The following is a 25,462-nucleotide window of genomic DNA, read 5'->3' on the forward strand; positions in this document are numbered from 1 at the left end:
CCCCCCTCCGCCCGACCCCTATTGTTCCGGGCACGGCGCCCTTCCCGAGCCGAGAGAGGAGCAGGGGGAGCAGTTTCGACAGCAGCGTCTGTAGAATCGGGCTCCCAGGGACGGCAGGCTAGGGAAGCCAAGGCGGCTCGGGAGAACTCCAATGACTTCGAAGGGAAGCTGACAGGACCCTCGAGGTTATGTGTATTGGAACCAAGGGTGGGAAACAGGATCAATGGAGAAGATTTCGACTTGATCAGATGGAGAAAGCCGGCTAATGAAGCAGATCGAAAGATGGCTATCATTGTAACTCCCCCAAAAGTTTATTTTTCTTGAAATTTCCGCAGAGAGGCGGCCGTCTCTTTTGAAGTGTAAATGTTTCTAGCTCGGGGGAAGACGGGCGGGGGAGAAGGCTGGGTTAGAGAAGAAGGGGGAGATCCTCAGATTCTCTTTGAGAAAAAGAAATAAAAGCAGGAGCTAAAAAAAGGAAAACCAAGGCAAAGCAAAGCAAAGAGATTAGAAAAAAAGAAAAGAATAATCTAAAGTGGAGAGGGAAATAAGCACACAGGGCTCGTGAAGTGGAATAGATGGGAAGCCCTGGGAGTGGAAAGAGGCCCGTGGTGTTGGCCTCGCCCAGTCCCTCAGGGCACACGGCAGTGCCCGGGGGCGCGCAGACAGCTCGGTATTTTTAATTCTAGTTGGCAGAAATTGTTCAGTGGATTTAAATGTTGACAAAGCAACACTTCTAGGAAGTCTACTGTGGGAAGGGGTACCAGGTGATATTTTGTTATGTGTGGTGGGGGAAGGGGACAGCAAGTGGAGAGCCTTCCCTTCCCTTCCCTTCCCTTCCCTTCCCTTCCCTTCCCTTCCCTTCCCTTCCCTTCCCTTCCCTTCCCTTCCCTTCCCTTCCCTTCCCTTCCCTTCCCTTCCCTTCCCTTCCCTTCCCTTCCCTTCCCTTCCCTTCCCTTCCCTTCCCTTCCCTTCCCTTCCCTTCCCTTCCCTTCCCTTCCCTTCCCTTCCCTTCCCTTCCCTTCCTTCCCTTCCTTCCCTTCCTTCCCTTCCCTTCCCTTCCCTTCCCTTCCCTTCCCTTCCCTTCCCTTCCCTTCCCTTCCCTTCCCTTTCAGAAAGCCGTCTTGTTCTACCAGGCTCAGGGCTCCCCGGTTTACACGGGTTACCTCCCTAAGTGGGATTCAGGCTTCGTGTCGCAGAGTGCTCATTTTTTGTATTTCTCGAGCCTGCTATTCCTGTCTTTCTTCTCAGTGATATGGGAAAATAGTGAAGAAACTAAGGCAAAATACATTATCGGGAAGAGGTTTGAGATTCGCCGGCTGCCCCAGACCACCACCAAGCTGTTATCTCCTCACTGTGCAATCGTCAGCTCCAAAGGCTCGGAGCATCTCTGAGAGAGGGTCCATGAACTCACCAAGCGTTAGTGCAGGCGCAGGAGCTCCTTTCCACCCGGCATTGCCGGGGGCTCCTGCCCGCACCTCCCGCTCTGCCTTCGGCTCGGCTGAGCGCCTGAGCGCGGGGCAGTGGGGGCTGCCAGGGGCGGAAGGGAGCAAGGCCGGGGGTGACTGCTGGAGGACCAGAAGCGACCTAGACCGGTCGGTGACGGAGAGTTGTGACAGGGCTGTTTCCAGCCACGGGCAGCGCGGGAGGCGCCGAGCGGCGGGAGGGGTTCCCGGCAGTGGCGATAAGCGGGCTCCCGGCCCCGCCGTGACCAGGAGACTCTGCTGCCGGGGGGACTCGACAGCCACCGTTGTCTCACCGACAGACACGCAGGGGCCGTGCCGGGCCGTGCCGGGCCGTGCCGGGGATCCCTGCGGGATGGCGGTGGCCCGGGCCCGCCGCCGGCTCCTCTCCGCTCCGCCAAGCGACCGGAGGGCTCCATCTAGAGGCCACCGTGGGCAGCGCCGCCGCCCGCACCTGAGCCCGGCCGCCGCTCAGGCGCTGCGCGGGGCGGTCCCGCCGCGGCCGGGCCCGGGCCGGGCCGGGAGCGCTGCTGAGGGCCCTGCCGGCTGGGCGAGCTGCGGCCGGCGGGTCAGAGCCGCGGGGAGCGGGGCAGCCCGGCCCGGCAGCGGGGCAGCCCGCGGGAAGCGGCGGCCGCCCCCAGTTTGGCGCTCGGCGGGAGCTCCCCGGGAGAGACAGAGCCGTGCCTCTGCGTTCGCCGGGCGGGCGGCAGCGCAGATCCCGAGCGGGCAGGGCAGAGCCCCTAGTCCCGTGGAAAGTCCACCCTGTGCTGGAGCTGCTGGCAGGGGCGGGCAGGGCCGCCTCAGCCGCGCCTGCCCGCAGCTCAAACCCGCAGTCACCGAGGACTCACTTCCATGTAATCCCCGTGGCATAACAAAAAAAATTCTTTTCCAAATCATCCCTTTTTTTGCACACAAGGGAAAGAGAGAGAGGAGAGAGAAAGATAAAACATCAGCTGAAGTGCCAAAATGATTTATGAGACAGTGAAAAATATTTCATAAAGATCTCTCAGACATTCTTTACTTAAAGCGGTTAGGGGAAAAAAAGGGGGGGAGCGGTTTTGTGACAGATAAGCAGAGGGATGGGGAAGAATGAAGGAAGAAAAGAGAAGGAAGTATATTTCAGGTGGTAGTAAACTCTCAAATCTGAAAATCAAAATTGAGCTCACAGCAATTTCTGTCTTGCCTTTTTGCCCCTGGTTATTACCCTAAGAAGGTGTTTCTTACTTGCTCTATATTTCTCTGCTAAGTCAAAGCCATGTCTATTTTAGCAGTAATAAACTGCTACAATAAGAAGACTTATTTGTAAAATAATTTAAATAATTTTAAAATCCCACTCTAACATAAAAAAAATAAAAATTGAGAGAGAGAGGGGGAGAGAAGCAGCAGAGATGTGGTAAGTGTGAGGTTGGATTTGCTGTTATTTCTCCAAATGTATGTGAGGGGAAACTTTGCAATGACTGAAACGGGCCTAATCTCTTGGTTTAAAGAGGTGCGAGAAGCTTGCTTGCTCTTTCGTTCTGTCTCGTTCTTTCTCTCTGTCTGGTCTCTATTTATATTTCTTTCTTTTCCTTCTTTATACATTCCTCTCTTTCTGTCTCTCTCCTTTTTCTTTTCCTCCGTCTCTCCCCCTCACCTCCTTTCTTTCTTTCTCCCACACTAAGCCGCACACCACGGAAGCCTTGATGTGTATCGAATCCCCCTCCTGTCCCGCTTTACACCGAGTAAAGTCTCCGGTAAAAAAACGCGGAGCGTGAGAAGGGAGGTGAAACTAGCAAGGCGTGTGTGCTTGTGTTAAATAAGGGAGTTAAGGATCCTGGGCCGCAAGTGACAACAAAGCGGGGCTCCCGTCCGTTCCCGGGGCCGGGCAGGGGCGCCGCCGCCCCGCACACGCACGGCCCGGGGCGCTCCGGAGCGAGCGGCCGGGGCTCCCCCGCCGCCGGTCCCGCAGGCGAGGCCCCCCCCGCGCCGAGCGCCGCCGGCCCGGCCCTCCTCTCTCTCCTCTCCTCTCCCCTCTCCTCTCCTCTCCTGGCCGCGCTCGGCTCGGCGCGCTGGCGAATCAGAGAGTGTCGGAATCTATTGCCTTTGTCTGACAAGTCATCCATCTCCGGGGAGGCGGGCGGGGGGCTGAGGGCGCTGCGGCTTTTAGAGAGACACACACCGGGAGCGGAGGCTCCAGTCTCCGGCCCCGGCTTCTCGCAAGCACTTCCCACCTCGGGCGAAAGTCCGCCGGGCGCCGGATCCGCCGCCTGGCCGAGAGGAGGGGTCGCGCCCGCCCGCCGCTCGCCGCTTTCCCGGGGATTGCTACTCTGCTCTGAACTTAAATGAACTAGCCCCGGACCGCGGGAGGAGGAGGAGGGAGAGCCGCGTCCTCCTGCGCCTTCAGCCGCCTGGCCGCCGGCCGCACCTTGCTCCGGCACCCCCTCCCCGCCGCCGGGGATGCTCTGAGCCCTCCCAGCCATGACACCCACCTGCCCCCCGGCGCCGCCAGTCCCTCGCTCCCACGGACTCTGCTGACTCCCCCAAGGCCGGCGCAGCCCTCCCGCCCCCCGGAAAGTACTTCGCTGCCCGCTCTGCCGGGCCGGGGGCCCAGCGCATCCCGCCGCTCCCCTCCTCTCCTCGTGTGCTTTTTTGTTTTGTTTTGTTTTGTTTTGTTTTTTTCATTTTTTTTCTCCCCTAAGTCTTGAAGTTGAGTTTTAGAGGCGACACGGCGGCTTCAGCCGATTTCTTCCCCTTCCTTTGCCTCCCCATGGATATGCACTGCAAAGCAGACCCCTTCTCAGCAATGCACCGTGAGTACTGGAGCCCGGCTCCTTCCGCTGCTGTCCCTTTCTCATCCTTTCATTCCTCCTTCCCCAGCCATCCTTCCTCACCTGATCCTCCTCCAGGTCCACCTTTTCACCCTGGCCGATGCCGGGCTCAGAGAGGCGTTCAGGAGGCAGGACGGAGGCTGCCGGCCCGAGCAGCAGAGCAAGGATGCCGGGCAGCCCCGAGCCGAGGGGAGCAGAGCTCCGTGCCGGCAGCGGGCCGGGGGCCAGCACCCCCAGTCCGAGGGCAGGGGTCTGAGCGCTGCTGTGCCTGCGCTGCGTGCCCTGAGTGCGTCAGGGAAAGCCCCCTCCGAACCGGAGCTATGCTCCGCAAAATACACTTTCCCCATCGCCCCTCAGACAACAAGAGTTTATTCTGACTCACTCGTGCCAGCCCCCGGGACGGGCCCTTTCCCTGTCCGTGCCCAGCCGGGCCGGGACTCCCCGCAACGCTCCGCGGCTTTAACCCCCCAGATTTCCCCGCGATGCGATGCTCTTTGCTTTGATTTTGGATTTCGGTGGCAGACAGGGAAGACGCCAGTTTCGAATTAATGGCGGGTTAGTCGGTGCCTGTTCTGTGAGTCGTTTTCGTTGGGCGAAAGGTTGGACTGCGGGAAAAAATAGGACAATTGTATGGCAGGGAGATGAAATGGCTTTGGAGGCTCCCAAGAAGTCACGATCCCTCCTAGTTTATTTACCAGATACCCGGTGTGAATTTTAAATACATTCCTGCTACAGAGGAAAGGGCATTCGTGCTACATTTTCAATTTTAAAAGCCTTTCTTAAGAGGGGGACTAAGGAACGTGAAAAGCCTCTTTTACCAGGGAATGTAACAAGGAATTTCCAGTGATTTTAATTAAACCGCAGAAGAGACAATAATTCCGAGATTTAAATTGAAGAAGAAAAAATACAAACAGAAAACCGAGATTGAGAGTATGTTGAGTCAGGAAATGAATAATTAAGAGCAATTTGTAACTTTTGACACCGAAACTTTTGAGGACACGCCCTGCCCGCTGCATAAAACACAAATCGAAAAGATAGAAAATGGAAATGCTTGAACTTTAAAAAAATCCCGATTTTGCCTTGAGAAGGAAGGTGCAGAAATACAAACCTAAGATTAAATCCCCAAGCGCGGATGTAGGTAATTGCCTTTCTGTTTCCTAATAACTGATTTCCAGAATACATTGCTTAAAATGTGAGGTTTGATTTCCAAAGAGCTTTAACAGCAAACACCCCGTGCTTTAGACATTATTTTTAGTTTTCAGCGGTGCGATCTGTTTCCAGACGTGATGTCAGTAATTCCAGCTCCAGTACGATCCGAAACATGTCAGCAGACCAAAGAGGCATTTCACTGTCGCTGATTTTTTAAAAACTCCAGGGAGATTCCCGACCAATTTTTGGCTTCCGACTAGGGGAAAAGAACACCAAATCTAAACAAAACAATAAGACCCCATCAACATTTGATTCGTTTCCTAAAGTGTATTTCAAGAGCTACAGACCTGGATATTATTAAGCAATTTAAGGAGATGCGGGCACAGGCTCTGACATACAGACAGCACACACGATCGGTACGACAGCGGCACGACTGAGCCTGTGCACACACAGATGCCGGCACTCACATGCAGATAAATACACGTAAATATCTGACTGCTCTGATAGAAAGAATCTTAGAAAACCACGGGGCAGAACAAAACAAACTCGTGTGAAAAATATCCGGACTGCAATAATTTGAATTATTAATTTTTAATCTTTTTGCATCTGTTGCCCTTTAATACTTTGTAATGCGAGTTATAATAGGTGCTTTGAATTATTTATCGTGGAGTTGCCGAAGAAATTGCTATCTTGTAACTTTAGAGGCAACATGTGCAGAAGGGGTTCTGAACAAATGGAGGAATAACACAACAATATATACCCGCGGGTTTCAGTGGAAGAAGATAAATATCCCCCGTCCCCTCTGAAACCCCAAATATGTTTTTAAAAAGACTAACAAAAGAATGCAAAACATAACCCCGGTTCAGCGGGAAACGACGGGGAAGCCAGCGGGCGCCCCGGCCGGTGGGGCTGGGAGGGGATGTGTGAAGGTGTTACTGAAGGGGTGGGGGAGATGGGAAAAACTCTATTTGTACGAAAGGACTTGGATCGATCGTAGGGCAATGAGAGTTTCCACTAAGTTCAGAGCCAATAAGTCAGTGTCAGAAGCAGGAGAGAAAAAAAACACAACGAAAATACAAACAGATCATTTTTCAGCAAACTGCAAAACGAACTAAGATCTCTTGGAGAGGAAAATACTGGAGGTTAGGGTTGTGTGAAAGGAAAGCTTTAATACAGAGTGCACTGCACAGCTATATCAGCTGGATATTCCGCTGCTCAGGTAGCAGCGCCAGCGAAGCTGTGCCGCCTGCGAGCGGGCATCTCCCCATGCCCTGGCAACGGCGAGCTGCTCTCGGCTCGAACGTACACGTCTGATTCACGACCAACTGTCTTATTGCGTCCCAAAAGGAGATATTTCCCTTAATCCCCGCCACTCCGTTTATCGTGTCCACTCTTAGCAGGTGCATACTTTTTTTTTTTTTCCCCCAAGTTATTTCTAGAAATGGAGAAAGACAGATCGGGGGAAAAAAAAGCCATCCTAGCAATGCTATCTGAGCGCGAGCAGGTTTTTGCCTGAAAAGGGGGGAACAGAAGAAAACGGAGAATTTAAATTCTCCATGAATTAGATTTGTACGGTGGGGAAAAAAAACCAAAAAAAACAACAAACCCAAACCCGAAACAGTACGGGTCTGTTATTTTTTTTTCTGGATTTTTTTTTTTTCTGTAAAGATCGAAAGCTAATGAGAGAGAAAGTCTGCCTGTAAAGGAACACCAGCTGTGGGACTCAAAATATTTTTTCTCTCTCTCTCCCTCCCTCCATTTTTTCCTTTTCTCTCTTTCTCTGTGAGTCCTTTCAACTCGCATCCCAAAATAACGGGATAGGACTGCTTGCATGGGGGACATGCCGCGGGGTGAGGGAGGGCGGAGTTCGCAAGGAACTGTAATTGACAACGTGATAGAAAATCCTGGAAAGAAAATGAGAGAAAAAGCCCAGGAGTAAAGAGAAAGGGGAGTGCGGCAGAGTCCGCCCGGAGCCTCTGAGAGGTCGAGCTCTGGAGTTTGGGAGTACATCTCGGCTCTGCTCTGTTTCTATGTTCGGCCCATCACAATGGCCCTGAGAATCCACCGCTCCGGCATCCCGATCGGGACCGCAGGACGAGAGCGGCTCGGGGAGGGAGGGCGGCGTGCGGGAAGGTGGAGAACAATCTTCCTCCGTCTCGGGAAAATTCATTCTGCCTTCCCTTTCCATCTTTGCAGCATTCCTCCTCTCCTTCCTTTATCTATCTATCTTTCTTTTCTTTCTTTCTTTCTTTCTTTCTTTCTTTCTTTCTTTCTTTCTTTCTTTCTTTCTTTCTTTCTTTCTTTCTTTCTTTCTTTCTTTCTTTCTTTCTTTCTTTCTTTCTTTCTTTCTTTCTTTCTTTCTTTCTTTCTTTCTTTCTTTTTCTTTCTCTATCTCTTTCTCTATCTCTTTCTCTCATTTTCTCATTCTCCCTGTTTTTAGCTCCTTTCTCTCCTTCTCCCTCTTTATCTTCTATCGCTTCCCCACGTCCTGTTCCCCACTCTCGACCCCCTGCCATCACCTCCATCCATTTGTAATGACTGGAGAATTTGCAGTGCGAGTGGTTAAGAATCCACGACTAACGGTGTGTTTCTGGTGTGCGTGGGTTGTTGTGTTTTTTTTATTTCTCTTTCCCCAGCAGGGCACGGGGGTGTGAACCAGCTCGGGGGGGTGTTTGTGAACGGCAGGCCCCTACCTGACGTGGTGAGACAAAGGATAGTGGAGCTGGCTCACCAGGGGGTGCGACCCTGTGACATTTCCAGGCAGCTGCGGGTCAGCCACGGTTGTGTCAGCAAGATCTTGGGCAGGTAAGGAAAGAGGCAGCTCCTTCCCCTCTCCTGAGACTGCAACGTTGCATCCCTTCCCCGCTCCCGTATGACCTTCCGCCCTTCCCGCGGCACCGGGCTCTCCCCACCACGACCCCGAGCGGCCCCGGCACCTTCGCACAGTGGGAGCCCGCGGCCGAGCAGGGCCCCCTCCTCCAGCTGGCAAGGACGTGTTTCTCCCCCGCCTCCCCCCTTCCCTCACCGGCGGTGTTTGAAAACTCCTGGGAGGACAAAATAATTCGAGAAGAGTGGGTGGGAGGGCGGAAAAGAGAAGGGACGGGAGAAACAAAACGAAAGAACGACCAAAAATCCCCAATCCATCAGGAAAAAAAAAAAAAAAAAAAAAAAAATCCTAACTCACAACAAGCCGTAAGCAGCCTTACCAAATACACGGGTAAATAAACAAACAACGGGGCAAACAAATAAATAAATAAAAGCCCGCGGTAAACCGATCATCGCCAAATGAGGTGTGCAATATCCCCAGGGGCTGCTCGGGGAGAGCCCGGGCCCTGGGCCGCCGCTCGGCTGCGGAGCGGTGTGACAGGCGGCAGTGCTCCAGCCGCCCGTGCGAGCGCTACGCGCGCCGCCGTGCCCGGCGAGGACCGGCACAGAAACGCTGCGGGCAGCAGAGCTCAGGGACAGCGGGGCGCGGGCTGGCGCTGCCCGCCACCAGCACCCGCTTTAGAGGCACTCCGGGGCCGGGATAAACCCTTCTCCTGCATCCGCAGCCCGGCCAGCGCCCCGATTCGGAGCGGCCGGCCGGGAGATCAGGCGGGGGAGTGCGAGCCCGCCACTGCCCGCTCCCCACGCCCCCTTCCCGGCCGCCCGGCCCGATTCCGCGTTCGGCGGGCTTCGCCTCCGCACGGCTGCAGCGGCGAGAGGGTTTCTGTTTAATTACCCGACCCCAGGGCCTAAAAGAAGTGTGGAAGTGTGTGCGCGTAAAGCGGGGGAAGAGGAAGGCAGCGCCCCTCTCTTCTAGCATACACACACACATATAAAAAAAAAAAAATAAAAAAAAGGGAAGGGGGGGGAAGAAAAAAAAATCAAACCAAACCAAAAAAATAAAAAAGAAAAAAAAAAGGAGACCGAGCCCTAGGGAGACGAAGGGATTGCCTTAGCCCCAGGTCATGCCGCCTAGCGCCTCGCGGAGCGGCGATATGCAGCGCCCGAGCGGCCACGGCCCGAGGCCGCGCACCCGCGGGCCGAAACCGAGATGGGGCACGGGGCAGGGGTCCGCGGGGTGCTCTGGGGGCCACTGGGGCTCTGGGTGCTCGAGGATGGCAGGGCACTGACCATCTTTTGTGCAGGTATTACGAGACGGGAAGCATCAAGCCCGGCGTGATCGGAGGCTCCAAACCCAAAGTGGCCACCCCCAAAGTAGTGGATAAAATCGCCGAGTACAAAAGACAAAACCCGACAATGTTCGCCTGGGAGATCCGGGACAGGTTATTGGCCGAGGGCATCTGCGACAACGACACGGTCCCCAGCGTCTCCTCCATAAACAGGTAAGAGCAACCCCGCAGCTCGCGGCCCAGTCGCATCTTTACGGCCCCATAAAACCCCTTCCAACTGCAGGGACGGCCTAATCCTTCCTCAGTCAGGGTAGATCCAGCCTTCTCCGGTCCCCTGTCCGCAGCGGGACCCGTGGGCATAGCCCGCCAGTCCCCGGCCCTGTCCAGCGGGCGCTCCCTGGCTTCGCCGTGACCTCCGAGCCCAGCTCCGGGCAGCGGGACGGAAAGCAGCGGAACGGAAAGCAACTGCCCGTTCCCGCAGCAGCCGCCCCGAGCAGCGGGAGCGCGGATCCGGGCCGGGGCTCACGGCGGCAGGGCCGCAGCTTGTGCCCGCCGCCCGGGCCGGGGGCAGCCGGGGGCCGGGGCAGCGCTGCTGCCAGAGCAGCTGGGCTCCCGCCGAGCAGCCCGGCACTGCCGCAAGGTTTGGGTGCTCTTCAGGCTGGAGGGGTGACGGGCTGCGCAGCCGGGGTTTCCCGTGTCTCCCGAACACCCCTACCGGGGTGTAGATGATCTCCAGCCTTGACAGGGTACTAGAACTCTGAGCCGAAAGGCTGCCGTCATCTTCTGCCAAGCCGGGCTCACAGCCGCGAGCCGCTGGGCGCGGGAGGAAGGATTGCCTTGCACCCACTCCCCCGGCTCACTCCCCATCGGTAGCCTGAGGAAACGGCTAAATTCGCCGGGCGGTTCTCTACCCGGCTGGGGAGCGCTGCTCTCCGCGGTCCCTGTGGCCCGACTCGGTCTGATCCCTGATCTCGCAGAAGGCTGGGCAGCAGCAGAATCGATTTCGTACTAACAAACCATTTGCCCCGCTCCTCCTGCCTCATTTTCTCCCCCGGCTACTAGGGTGCAGATTTTGTTGATTTTGTTCTTGGAGGTACTCAGATTTGGTCTCAGGTTTGAGGTGACAAAAATAACTATATGACAGGCAAAAAAAAAAAAAAAATCAGGATCGATGCAGGAGAAAAAGGAATAGATGTAATCAAGTACTGACAGACGTCAAAGCACTCAGACGGCTCACATGCATGCGCGTTCAAACACAACGTACATCAGATCTTCACACTTTGGCAACACAACACTCTTGTGCACACCGTAAAAGTAATTACACCGTTTTAGTGTTATGTATGTACAGATACCCTGACTGTGCCCACAGAAATACAACCTCTAGAAACAGAGTAATGCAAAGATATTTGCAAAAGGTACATACATAGGCATGAAATACCTTACCAACAGAGTAAAAATACATGAAATTTTGGATGCAATTCCAAATGTATGGGTCTTCCCAGCCAAATAAATATACACGGTGTATGTGTAAATAAGCATGCAGGCTTTTGTAGTGTCTACATAGATAAAATGCACAAATCAGTATACTGGCCTTTTTGATATATAACAAATTTAGCCAGATTAAAAAAATCAAAACCAAAACCTGGTGTATTTATAGCAAGGGAAGCAAAAAATAAATAGCAAGGAAAGCACAGTGGTATTTTTTTGTCTTGCACTTTTCATGGCAGATTTATCAAAATATGTCTAATAACTCAGACTGTGTATTTCCAAATCTGGCATCCTATATAAATGGGTTTTAATATTTTGCAAATGATATGAAATTATCCCAAATCATCTTGAAAACAGCAGGTAGAATTAGCTAGTGGAATGTACCTTGGCTAAGAAAGATTCCCTCAGACACACTGTCTCTGTAATATACTGCTAGGCTACCCTAGGAAATTATCCCTGTGTGTGCCATCTGTATTAAAATGGTTATTAAGTTATGAACAGGGTAACATAATACTGATCGGCTAATTATACACCCTCCTAAAAAACCTCCAGGTCTCTGTTACTCTCTCAGTCAGGTATTGAAATAATAACAGTTTGACATTCAGACACCTTACAAAGGCAGCTGTGGAAGGACAGACAGCTATACCTGTAAGGAACTGAGCTGGTGGCAGGGAAGTCCAGAGGAATGGCCATAGGCTCTTTGGAGAAACAGCATGTACAGACCCAACATATATTTATACTTGAGCTAGCTTAAGGGATCTCAGCATCCAAAAGTCACTGAGGTCTCAGTCTCATGCTTGCTGGACCCTGTGCCTCACGTCTGGGTTGTGTTGTCCCAGGCAGAAAGCTGAGCACCAGATTTGGCTCCCACCATGCTACCAGTCTGCGGCGGGGTTTGGGGAGTTTTGTACCTCAGTTTCCCCACACTGGAAATGAAAACTAATTTTTCTCAGAAGGAGGTGGAAACAGATGCCAGTTAGATTGTGCTTATAAAATACTTTGAGGACAAGTGTTTTGTAGCTACTAAGTATTATTATACTAGAGAAGCTCAGCTGTGACCCACCATGACAATGGTATTTGAGTGTGTAGTCCTCAAGGCTCAAGAGCATTTTAGCTTCATAAGATTTAGTTTTTCCCCATTCCTTTTAAAAATTCACACCAAACTTCGCACTGTTCACCTTTGTATGAAGCTCCTCAAAACTCACATCTGTGAGGAAGTGAGCCCATAACACAAGTCATAAAATTTGCAAGTCTGTCTTAGACAAGAACACGACAAGAACAGGGGAAAAATTGCAGTGAAATAGGAAATATTGAGTATATTAGCACCCAATCCTAGTGCTGTGGAGAGTAGCGTGAGCTTCATCACTCCAGTGACTTTCATGACTCCAGCTCACAGAACTCACAAAACACAAAGAAGCTCACAATTTAAATATACATTTTTCTCTCCCTCATTGTAAAAATTCACATAGAGAATCTGGACAGTTTCTTTGTAATAGCAAATCCCTTACCTGCAGTAAATTGTCATCTCTCTGATCACCAATCACAAATTGGAGTTAATCTAACACTTAGTCTCTGAGCAGCTTCAGAGAGATGACAATTTTAAAACCTAGCCATCAGTAAATATCTGTCTTCTTACTTCTGCAAAATGTGGTGTTTCCAGTACAAAATCTGGTTTTACCCAATGTCTAGAACAGTTAGAACTACATCCAGGAACGTTTGAGCATCTTAAGGCAAATTAGCAATGCATTTGTGGAAAAAGAAGTTACCTATATCCCTAGATAGACTGTGAATACTGTGCTTCAAAATGAAGATGTCCTTGTAGACGGAAAAAAATTACTTTTGGTTATTATAAGACTTTTTGAAAATTTATTAATTACCTTTTATTTTCTTTCTGAGAATTAGTCTAACATTAGTAAAGGTCTTTGGGTGAGAGACTACAGAACAACAGTTTCAATTCAGTTTTTAAATTCTCCCTTAAACACTTAAAATGTTTTTACGAATTTTTTTTTAATTCTGTGTGCCTACATTGCTATGATCTGTCACTACTGCACTGAGACTGGAAGGACTCTTTTGGGACAACATGTCATTTAGTTCTGAGTTATATCAAAAACTTTTTCATTCCAAACTCACGCAGACAAAGGGTAGATACAAGTTCTAGTGAAAAAAACATGTCTTAACTACCCTGTAAAGATTCAGGAAAAAATACTAGAGTCTTCTGCTATACAGTAGATTTCTTTTAATTACAGGAAAAATCTAGGGAGTATATGAGTTCGTAAGCAAAGTGCACCAGAAATGACATGACTGAGATCAGTTATCTCTGCGCTTTCCTGTTCCCACTTCATGCAGTAAGCACTATGCAGCATATCCCAATTGTGTATGTTTGCTGTACACATAACATACATACAAACGTGTATATGTACGTGTATATATGTAAACTCACACACATATACACAGTGCATGTAATTGAGAGGCAGGCAAATGACAGAAGTGTTAATTCTTTGGTATGCAATTAATGTTTTAAATTGCTTGAGCACCTTGCTTCTTGAGCACTCTGCCAGCCCAAACTTTCCCATCTATCATATGACTATAAACCAGTTCTCTTTGGTCCTTTCAGGTTAGACTGTTTCAAGTGAATTTAGACACTGCTAAATTTAGATGCTCCTTGTGGCAGTCTCCTAAAAATGAACTTGGAGGCAGGTGCTAGTGAGAACTTTTCCTTTGTTTAGCAAATCATACAGTTCACCTAAGAACATAGGTTTCATGAGATGATAATCGTCCCAGAGAAATCTGAATTAGACAGTGTACGTTACTAGGAACAGGAGGGAGCACGTCACGGAACACTTTCACAGTACTGTAAGTTATGCAATTGTTGTTTAAGCACTATTTCCTGCTTCTCTTAAATTAATGAAATATCTTAGATTAATGAATGAGGTCCAGAAAGGCAAAGCAAAACAACCTCCCCCTGATTTTCACCTCTATCCCAGTTCTTGGATGGCCAGGTTCAGTAATGGGAACTCCCAGTTCGTTCTTAGTTGACGCATGTCAAAGGTAAAGCATTTCAGAGTTCAGTCAGTCTTCTGGATACACTTTGTACCCTGAGTTCCTGAGAACAGACATAACTGATACCCCATAGCAGAGAACAGAGTTTAGTTCATGTATTATCTCAGTCAAACTGTTGGATGCTCTTTCGATCTTCTCTTAGGTATTGGGTACCAATTAATTTCTAGTGTTAAGCATATGGTTTAGGGAGATGTTTCCATTTTGACGATATAGCAATTGGCTAATGATGCCTAGTTAAAGTCTCCAGTGATGATGTGCTTTTAAAAATACATATGGAAAGACACATACATTGACTTGCGTTATAAGGACCAGTGAAACATACTTGTACATTGGAATATTATTGCGCATATCGCCAATTTCAGTGGCTGCAGACCGGCCTGTAGTTTAGAGCAAAGAATGGCATATTCAAAGATCAGATTGCTCTTACCAGTTCTGACATTATTTTTCTGACTGATCTTAGGCAGGTCACACGGACTCCTTAGAAGGCTGTTTTGCCATCTGTAAAACAAAAATAACAGCTTTTAGTTACTTTTGTAAGACTCAGTATGATCTTTCACTAAAACTTTCCATTGAATAGAGTACATAATGATAAAAAGTTCAAAACTAGAGCTAGGTTGTTTTACATCAGCTGAGGCTTTAGCTCATGCAATTGAGGTAAATGTAACATTTCAAGACAATTATCTGCCAAGAAGCAGGCACATTAGGGCAGGAGCTGTGTTGTATGAAGAAATCAGTATTATGCAAACAGAGCTTTCTGAGCCACCCTCGCTAGCCAGCAGCACTTGAGAAATCCCCAAAGGACATCCCACCAAAGTCACTGTGAATCTCCTTGTTTTTCCTTCTCCCTGAACAAATCTGGAATTCTTGGAAGACAGGTATTGAGTCTAGGGAGAAGCTGTAAGAGTACAGAGTATCTCCAATGGCAGCTTGTTCATAGTGATCAAAAGTAGTGACAACTGCATTGTCTGCAGTGAGCTTAGGGCGAACTGCCTGAGTTTTAACCTGCAAGCATGTGTGTGGGTGTGCGTGTCACACAAACCTACCACCACTGCTGGTATTTAGTAGGCACAAATCAGTTTTCTCAATATAGCCACCAAATGTTCGATTGTCAGATACACTGGGTTTGCCTCTGTCTGACATTGTTTTGGTGCAAGGCAGGGGTGAAGAAAACTTGTCCAACAGTACTCAATGGAGATTACCAGGACTTGTAAACTGGAATTCCTAGCGGGCAGGGAAGAAACTTGGGATTCTAGCAGGAATCCTCTCTCCCAGCTGATGCTGAGTTTAAGGTTCCTATGTGACTTCCTGCATCAGAGCACACTCTCAAGGTAGAAGATTTCTCCTAGCCAGTTGCTTTCAGCGGAGCAGAGAATGCAATCGGGTCACACAGGGCTTCATTACAGGGAATATACTCCTTTAAATTCAGACTCTTTTCCATCAAACACAAACCTGGTATTATCTTCTTTTTATCATTGCAAATAAAGGACAGGCTCATAAAGCAGAGGTTACAAACAATGTTACTGCAGCTGAAAGAGTAAATGAATGCTCACAGCATTTCTCTTTGTCTTATTCATCGTATCTGGCCATTGGAAGGTTGTATGGGGGGAAGTACAATAGGCTAGCTGCATTTTTTCTAATTTTCATATTGCAGAGATATTAGCTCAACAGAGCCAGTCAGCAAGTAGAATTGGTTGTGCCTGGGAAGTTTTGAACTCCCTGTTCTCTGAACCTTGAAGTTCAGAACCGTATCGGCCCCTTTATCACCTAAAAATTCCAGCCCTTCCTTTTTCTATAGATGTACAAAAAGCTTGATTTTTTGCTGGAAGTCAAATATTTTCAAGCTTTTGCAACTACTGAATTATTGCTGCATTCTGCCATAGAGGTAGCTGCAGTTCTGTGCTGGGAGAGTGAGTCTTACGGAGCTAAACCTCACTTACCAGAATCAGTATTATGTGGAAAAAACTCATTTGACTTTGAGAGAAAAGAGGAGAAAATATAAGTGGCTTGGCCAAGAAATGATGAAGGGGTGAGAACAATATAGGGATCTGAAGGGCACAGTCCTTCCAACAGGAAAGGAATTATTCACATTTAAACAAAGCACTATTGGCAGGAATGAAGGGAGGCAAATAAGAAAGGAAACATTTAAATGGTAGCAGAAGGTATCCTCTGATAGGGAGGTCCATTAAAATGTGGAATTGCATCCCATAGGAATTCCTGATTTCTTGGAATATATAAAAGTAGGTGGCATTAATAACAAGCAAATATACAATAAGAAATAATCTTGTGTTGGCTAAAGAGACAGATAATGGTCTAGCAGGCCAGCTGGACCTTTTATGATATGACATGATGCATACAAAACAAAGTCGTGTTTTCAGACATATATCAAATATCAGAAAACTCCCATCTCTAACCCCAAAGCCTGTTCAAACAAAAGATTTTCATTTTACTTGAATAACAGTATACGACTTCAAAACAGTTGAACAAGACTGATCTTCACTTAGATTCTATTGTCCTTAACTAAGGCATAGTGAAATTCAAATGTAATTCAAGCTCTCCACTGAAAATCAGCAAAATATTTAGCCATCACACTTTTGCTGTTGATCTCTATAAATGGAAAGCCAAAAACTTCTAAAAGCATTTGCCATTGGTCTGACATCCACATAGCTCACTGGGGGTTTAGGAAATCCCATCTGTGTGTTGATGGCTCCAACAATGATTACTAGTCATGAAAGCATCAGAAAGGCTTGAGTTCTTCTCCCAAATGATTATTTTTTAAACTGAGACTAACAGGAATGAGAATTTCTTTCCACTCTAATTCAAATTAACCTATTGGAGCCTACAGCTGCATTGCCATATTTATCAGTCCCAACTGTTTAAAAATGCCAAGGTAGAGCCTAAACTGTGTAATTGGCATAAGAATCATGAGCACTTGTAATACAATGTAGGTTTGTTTTCACTTGTTTTCTCTTTTCTACTCTAAATTTTAAAGGGGATTTGGATATCTGACTCCTATTAAACATCTTTAAAAACATCTTAACAATGCAGTCCTTTGAGTCCTCTGAAAGCTGACAGGTCCCTTTTCAAGCCCCCACAAGCACTGGCAACATACTTTATTAAATGAGAACTGAAATTCTCATGCTACCACTTGACTAGAGGAGATGGAAAACCTCAAAAAAACACGGTTAGGGTTGTGATGAAATACTAAACACTATGATATTCAGCACTAGCCTCCAATTTTTTCTATTGCCAGTAACTGAGGGCTGATTTTGCAGCACTTACATGGCTATCTACCCAGATGAAAATCACAAATCTAATCACTTGGTTTCCAAATTCCTCAGGGTGCACTTACAAATATTCATTTCCAATCAATTTACACCTGCTAATATTTCTCAATGCCTACATGTGATCACAGAGTCAGAAGAAATGCCAGTGCTTACTATTTCTATTGCAATAGCATAAAGAGGCTCTGTGCATAGATCACAAACCATTGTCCAAAACAGGCACAGCATAAATAGGAATTTCTTTCAAGAGGCACTTTTAGAAAATCAGCATATACACATGTCTTGGTTTACACCAGACCCTTAGCTTCTACTAGGCTCATAATTCAGACAGTCCTCAAGGTTTCAGGGGTCCTGAAACAAACATCTTTGTCTGTCATAGGAAATGAGATATGTGGGAAGGGCTCACTCATCAAGTCCAAGTCTAGGTAAAAAGCAGAGCAAAACTGAAGAGTCCTTTTCTATGGGCTCATATTTGACAAGACGGAGACTGCACACCAGCCAGGCTGAAAGAGCCTCCCCCCTTTTCCATGATAAGTAGGCATATAAATAAATAAATAAATGGCATCCTAACTGCACTGAGAACTCAATAAAACAATCACATCAAATATGAGGAGGTATAAATCTCATGTCTGCACAGGTAACCCACTCAATTGCTTTTATTATGGCTCAGCCTGACTCCATTTATTACCATCCGTGGCCTGGGTGAAGGATGTTTGCATGGAGGGTGGTCTCCTGGTGAAATCCTATCCCTGGAGCAGTGACAATCAGCCCATACAGAGGTGGATTTTGGTGGGGAGACCAAAGGCAGATCCATCTGTCTGCATGAAAACTAATCAATAACCCGGTAACTAGACCCCTTGTCACTGGGAAATGGACAACACAATAGTTCAATCCTGGAGCCATTGGAGAGGAATAGCTGTGGTTGAGGTATGAAGAATGACAGGATATATGCATGAAATGTTTGAGACATGGAGAGAATAAGTCTGTCCATACTGACATTGAGGAGGAGTGAAGATAAGGAGTGTACAGGGTACATTAGTATATAGTAGGCAGATTTGTAAGGTTAATGTGTTCAGAGGTGGGTATAAGGAACAAAAAAGCCAAATTATACTGCATTTTTTGTACAGGACATTTATACAGGGACTGTAAGTGCAAGGCAGATAGGCACCTTTGGGAAAACGTGCCTGTTGGTTGGATACTACATATTGGTATATGGTAGAGGGCACGTGTCTCTGAGCAGGCACGTAGATGGTGACACAAAATGCTGCTCTGCAAAAGGAAGCATATTCAGGAGTTCAGTGCAGTCAGGGAAGGATATTCCTTTGTCCTTTGTCTGGCTTGGGATTTATGTGTGTACTAGTTTTGACAGAGAGGAGGAAGAGTGATGTGCCAAAGCCCAAGCTAACAGACTGTGAGTACCCAGATAGACTTCCCAGAAAATGCTATATATGAAACATTTACCCAAACCTCACTGTTAATTCAGGAAGGGAGATTCTGGTGGCTTGTCCCTGCCTCTATGAAAAATAGAAATAGGACATTTCTTGTTTTTGTCATCCCTTAGCTCTGCAGTTCCCGTAGCATTTCTAAAACCTGCACAGCATACTGTTCCCCAGACTTCTAGCAATTCCCTAACACATGCACACATACACTGTTAGGATGAAGTTTGCCTCTAATAACTGTTCACTCCTGGGAAAAAATTTACTATTCTCATGTTTAGCTCAGTTTTCAACAGATCTTCCTCCTTTCAAGGTAAGAATTCTTCCCTCTCTTATGGTTCCAAGGCATAAGGGTTAAATAGCCATCTCTGCTTGGAAGACAAATTGCTTCAAGATTAGTGATCAGCTCTGCTCAAAATGCCCATCACTGTATTTCATTTGAGAAGGGTGGTACCCATGTTTTGCAACCAGACTGATGTCTGCTTGCTAATTTACACAAGGAAAAGCAGAGACTGCAACCAGACAACAAAGTCACAAAAGAAACCCTCATGTATCTGTCAGACAGGATGCCCTGTACCACCTCTAGTTCCAGGGTAGTTTGCATAGTTCTGGCAACAAAAAGAGCACTCATTTCATTGGTCAGGAAGGAATACTATCACAGCCCTTTGATTCCCAAAATCAATCCTCATTTGTTTCAAGCTGGGCGAAAATACAACAGCAGCATCATTATCCCACCGCTCACTTTCAAGCTCTCACTTTAAAATTTCACTAGATTCTTTGAGCACTAAGATTTGAACTCTTCTTAAAGGGATTACTGCCTTTCAATATACCCATGTTTCTCTAAAAATACTTTTAAGAACAAGTTTTGGTCATCAGCCTCTACAAAGAAAGACCGTAGCCTGATGTAGCTAGGTAATAGTGCCTGCTGTTAATATTTGCCTAAATTTAGGCCACTTCTTGGTTGTTTAACTTCAGACTTTTGAACTTGAAAAATTAAAAATTTATACATAAATTACACACACACAAAAATATATATAAATTTATAAAATCAATATGAATGGAGGGGATGTATAAAAGAAGAGAAAAGGGAGGAATAACATTTCTGAAGAAAAGGATATCATGTTTGCAAACCGCGTGCATGGGGAAGTGTATTTCAGGGATAAACTACGTACAAACACGCCAAGGCAGTGCCAGCAGAGGCAGAGTGGAAAATGTGCAATGTCCCAATTTCCCTTTCTCTATGGAACAAAACAAAATTTAGAGTTTAAAAGAGACAATATTTGTAGTGCTGATTTTGACAGATGAGCCACAACATGAAGTTTCCAAAATAGGAAGAGAACACAGTTGGGTGAGGTTGGATAAGGAAAGAGCAAGAGATAAGGATGGAGGGAAAGGCTGAAGCAGATTTGAATTGTATACTGTCAAAATGAGACCTGCTGCAGCTTTCCAGAAGGCAGTTTGGGCCACTGTGCCAAAGAAGATGCCGAGTCATTCAGTATTAACATCCAGCTCCCTTATGTGGCTTTAACAATTTCAGGCTACACATGAACCTGAGTTTAGGGTCTGTGAGTATGAAGGCAGACAGGATGGGGACAGAGTAAGTGGGTATGGCTGCATGCAGATTCATGTGAGGGGTGCAGGCTGGAGAGCAGGGAGGAGCTGCATGGATGAGTTTGTATGCTTGCACATGAGAAAGAACAAACAAATTTGTAAAAAGATGAGTGCCCCAATTCTAAACCCCCTTTGCAGTTTGCACGAGTTTCTGTGACCTGCAAATATTTAAAGAAAAATACACATTTATGGTATACCTATTGCTCTTCATGCCCCACAGAAAAAAATTAGAGAGCTGGTGGCAGAGGGTGACATGAAATGGAAGGGAGCGTGGTCCATTTCAGGTGGATGTGTATACAAGGAAATGCCCCTGGCACAGTGAAAGACAAGGGATAAAGTGATCTTGGGGAACACAGACTTTTGAAGCATGCATGCATGAGGAGGATGCCAGGCCTGTAAATGAAGCCTTAGCACTGCTCAGAGCACGGCCTTCCAAAATGAAAGCACTTTCTGCACCTCTTGAATATGCTCCAGGATCACTCTGTGCACAGTGAAGTAATTTGAGCATGGAAACCTGGGTGCCTTTGTGCAGATAAACCTTTGAGTCTCTATTGTTCCACTAGACAATCTTGTCTGTAATGGATATTTGGGCGAGACATGCCCTATACCCTGCGACATGTGTACAAGGAGGAGCATTGGGCATATCACTAGGGCAACATGTCCAGCTGGGAGTATAGACTTTTAGCAAGTAGGTATTATTGGTCTGTGTAAGAACTAAGAATAGTCTTATCCATGGAAACAACGTCGCAACTCTGCAGTTACATGCAGGGAGTCACAGTGGTGAGCAAAGGCACAGCAATATGCAGGACTCTGCACGGGATTCTGTGCCACTGCTTCCCAAGGGCCAGAGAGTCTTGTAAATGCACTGATGAGCTATGGCTCTAAGCAGATGCAGGGGAAGTCCTAACAGTGCTCATATCTTCACCAGCAGTTCTTTTGGACAGATGTGGGGATAAGGAGCTTTGGGAGCTGTACCACCAATGTGCTGAGGAAACACAGCTGGTGAGATGGGCAGCGTCAGTAACACAAACACGTGTGCAAGTGTGTACGACAAAGTGGCATCTGCTGAACACAATAAGTGTATGACAGGGCAAATATATATATAAAAGAAAATATCATGCACAAATGTAGGGACATGTGCCTGTTGTGGGTATCAAGTGCAAGCAAGGGAATGAAGGGTGTATATGGCGTGATACATTTGTCAGGGAGTGGATGTGTGGTAGTTCACCTGATACATGATGCAAGAAGGGGATACTTAGGGATAGTAGGGGCAAAGGAGATTACACAAAAGGAGATATTTCTAATTATAGCTATAGTTTAATGCACTGGACTCTGCCCTTCTCTCCTCTCCCCTCCCTTTGCACTCTTTTCCTCATTACCCAGGTTATCTTGTTTGGGTTAAGAGGCCAATTTCAACAGACTATAATTGAAGAGTGAAGAGAATCTGATAAGATAAGGAAGGGACATCATTCCTCAAGGGATCAATAGAGGTTTCATGTTCCTCCTTCCCCTGCTGTGTCCCTAACACGCTAACACTCTGTGTCCATGGGCCTGGTTTATTTACTCTGCTTGTCTGCAAGGCTGGAAAGGAAGTGTGGGAGTAGAATGGGGCTGTAGCCCTGTCTGCCACACAGCCAGAGCAGGCAAGGGGGCATAAGGAAGGGACCACAGTCTCCTCTGGGACTCATGAGGAGGCAGGGAGGTGAGAAGTCTGATATCCTTCTGGCTCTAGCAAGGGCACAGATTAACAAGGGAGGTGTTCACCTTTGGCCTTTTATCTCATCGTTGCTCTGCAATGAAAGGATATGGATAATTTTTCTTTATTTAGACTTGCTTTCCCTAGCATCCATGTGCAGACAAGCTCAAGCTTTTTATAAGCACTCACAGGGGAACCTCTCAGGGCCCCTCAGGGTGACTGAGGCATAATTACCTCTTCCACAAGGAGGGCTGGTAGCTGCTCCTGAGTAGGTTTATGTTAGAATCTGAAGTTCAGGCTTGACAGACCCAGTATCTCACAAGATGTTCTTAGTAGTTTTCTGGACCAAACAGGCATGTTTGGGATCCCCTTAAGAAACATGAAGCTGTCTCAGCAGTGAATACAGGTCCTTGTGGCAGGGCTGCCGGGGGCTCCCACACCGCAAAGGCAGAGTTTGTTCCACTCCTGACTCATGCTTGTTGGCAGGAAGATGTGTATCTCACAGAAGCCATGTGAGATTGCCTGTGTGAGATCCACAGGAACTCATGCCCATGTGAGATGCATATGAATGTGCAGGCAGCGGGGGCACTGTAAAGAAGTCCCTCCAGGAGGCCCAGCCTCCCACATCAGGCAAGCTCTGTGGATGTTCCCCCGTCCCTGCAGCTGGCATAGGAATGCTCAGGCACAGGGAGATGAGCTGAGGGGTCAGCACAGTACAGGATACAATCCAGATCCCATACAACAGGGCTGGGCAAGTTGTTGGAGAGACTGAGACACGGAGGGGTCTGGGGCTGAGATATCTTCTTCCAGCTGATTTCTCTTTTATTTTTAACACCCAGAGAAACAGACGCTGAGAGCAAGTCAGTCATGCAGTGAGCATGTGGCAGAGTTGGGAATACAACCCAGATCCCCTGACTCCCAACCTCAGGCTTTAACCACTAGACCATGCTTCCCTCTAAGCCACCTTGAACTTTCCTCAGTGAGGATGGGGGCTACTAAGCCTCTGTGGGCTGCAGTTTACCAAGCTGTCAGGAGTGTGCTCACTGGACCGCCTCACCAGAGACAGCCTTCCTCACGCATGCTAAAAAAGTTGAAAAGAAATTCATTTCATGGCCGGTGGTTGCTTAAAAAAGGCGATTCCAGCATATGTATGTGATAAATGTTAACTGTGCATTAATCGCATTAAAGAGGACCCTATAAACTTTTCATTTCTAATTAAATTCTGGCCGGTGATTCTGGCGAAGCCAGCTCACTCCGGGCCTTTGTTTATGTGGAAAATTAAAATGCAAATACAATGGAATTTATTTCCATTACTAGAGTGATATGCTGGGCTCCTCTGTTTAACAGCCTCCAATTATTTTTCAAACAGTTCTCTCTCCCTCTTTCCCTCCCTCTCTCCCTTCCTCACTCCCTCATTTTTTTCCCTTCTCCCTATTACCCTGATGCTGCTACCCCAGTGTGAGGGGTGGGATCTGGTAAAGCAGTGGTTGGGCTAAGGACCATGTAATCTGCTCAAGGTCAAACTCAGGCCAGAATGCAGAGGAGAAAGTGGGGAAAAGAGTGTGAGAGCACAAACAAGAGAGTAAGGGAAGTAAGAAGGCTTGAGCTAATGCAAGGATGAGTAAGGAGTTCCGTGTTAGCAACCTCACTGAAAAATATAAGCTAAATTCACTGCTTGCTAAATCCCAGCCATATAGATGGCCTGACTGAGAGAGGTCATAGATATTTCCCTGATGAGATATTTTGATGAGAGGGTACAAGTGAAAACTCTCTCTGGAAGTTTTCTGGATCTTTCATGCCCTTTTTCATAGACTTTGTCTGGATGTGACTGCTGCTGGGCTAAATCCTGGTGGCTGAGGAAGGACAGAGCACGCCCAATGCCAGACACATTGCCTGTGCAGAGCAAATAAATTCATGCAGCAATGACACATAATCATCAGCTGAAAAATAACTGAACTCTCTTGTTCATTTCCAAGGGACCAAATGTGGCCACACTGTCTTAAAGCATTACTGCACAATACCCGCACCAGTCAGAAGCCATTGCACAAACCCAGAGATTCATTGTACGTTTAAAATTTCTTAACACATATATTTACTGCTAAATGCTGCTGACACAGAATCCCATTCTTTCTTACATATATGAGAGACCCAGGTCAGTTCAGACTTGAGAACATTGCTAGTCAGTCACACACAGATCAGAAGCATCTGTTAACTGACACTGATGCCCTTCTATGCATTAATGCAGAAAGTCATACAAGAAGACCCTTGCAAAGGCAAGTGTGCACTTCACTGAAGACATGTAGTAATTTATAGATCCTTTCACAGACTCAGTCAAATCTATTTGAAACCGCACAGAATTTTCTTGCATGTAATTGTGAAGAACCTTATCCAAAAACGTAACTGAAAGGTCTTAGCAAAATCCCTGAGAACACCAGAAGACACACACACCTTGAAGCATGCAGCTGAGAACCAGCCAGACATGCCACCCCACGTGTCACACACACGAGAGACGTACCTTTGGCATGCCCTGTGGGCAGGGAGAGCTCGTGAGCCAAAGGGATATTCTTTTAGTGCATGTGAGCATCTTAAGGAATCACCTAGTGTAAATGATCCTGCCCCAGCTGAGACAGGGAAACAGGAGAAGGACACATTCACTTACAACACTGAAAAGAGGCCATTACCCAGTCAAACAACCCAATCCCTGACATCATTATTCAATACACAGGAGCCCTGAAATGCACACTAACTCAATCACACGATTACAAAATAATACTGATGGAATCAATGAGACAGACATGCAGACATACAAAGCACACCCAGCCTGGTGTTAATACACAATAACAGCCTCCCAACAAGCGAATACAAAACAGCCATTCACGACCAGAGGGCAAAACACCAAAACATGGGGCCACATTCTCAAGGGAGACTTGAAAACAGTGGTAACAAAACCCACCCTTGCCAGAGGGGTCTTAGGGTATGGGCAAAATCTGGCAGTTGTCAGTGTAGTGAGAAGCAAATAGTAAAAGCCTTGTTGAGCAGCACAACTGAGCACATTCATGTCCTAGTGAGGCTGGTGGACTCCCAGGGCACTCAGAACCATTCAGAATTGCACCCACAGCCTTGAAATAGACTGATCTAGTGAAGTGACACCTGCTCAATGACCAAAAGCATCATGCAGGCACTCTTAACACAAGAAGGGGTGCATGACAGTCACCAAAACACAAGCCATTATAAGAAAGTAAATACTACAGAATATTGCAAACAAAACAAATTCACACTGTGGACCGATTAAAATACTGTTTACCACCCAAAGCCACAGAACTATCTCACAGACGTGCCTCTGTAACACAGACAAATCC

The 25,462-nt window shown here is 47.3% G+C and overlaps 1 protein-coding gene across 9 annotated transcripts in view; it reads left to right on the forward strand.

The window, feature by feature from the left end:
- Nucleotides 1–3,652: 3,652 nt before the first annotated feature.
- The window catches only part of PAX2 (paired box 2), an 88,896-nt gene continuing 67,086 nt past the window's right edge, over nt 3,653–25,462 (forward strand). For 6 of the 9 annotated variants that reach the window (XM_064716571.1, XM_064716569.1, XM_064716573.1 and 3 more), the window contains exons 1-3: nt 3,653–4,249; nt 8,053–8,221; nt 9,547–9,744. In XM_064716571.1, the coding sequence (XP_064572641.1) occupies nt 4,207–4,249; nt 8,053–8,221; nt 9,547–9,744 (410 nt within the window). In that variant the 5' untranslated portion in view covers nt 3,653–4,206. The remainder of the gene's footprint in view (nt 4,250–8,052; nt 8,222–9,546; nt 9,745–25,462) is intronic. The other 3 variants (XM_064716578.1, XM_064716570.1, XM_064716574.1) reach the window with 1 other exon arrangement.

This window comes from Zonotrichia leucophrys, chromosome 6 (assembly GCF_028769735.1).
Source record: "Zonotrichia leucophrys gambelii isolate GWCS_2022_RI chromosome 6, RI_Zleu_2.0, whole genome shotgun sequence".
NCBI classification, from domain to species: Eukaryota; Metazoa; Chordata; class Aves; order Passeriformes; family Passerellidae; genus Zonotrichia; species Zonotrichia leucophrys.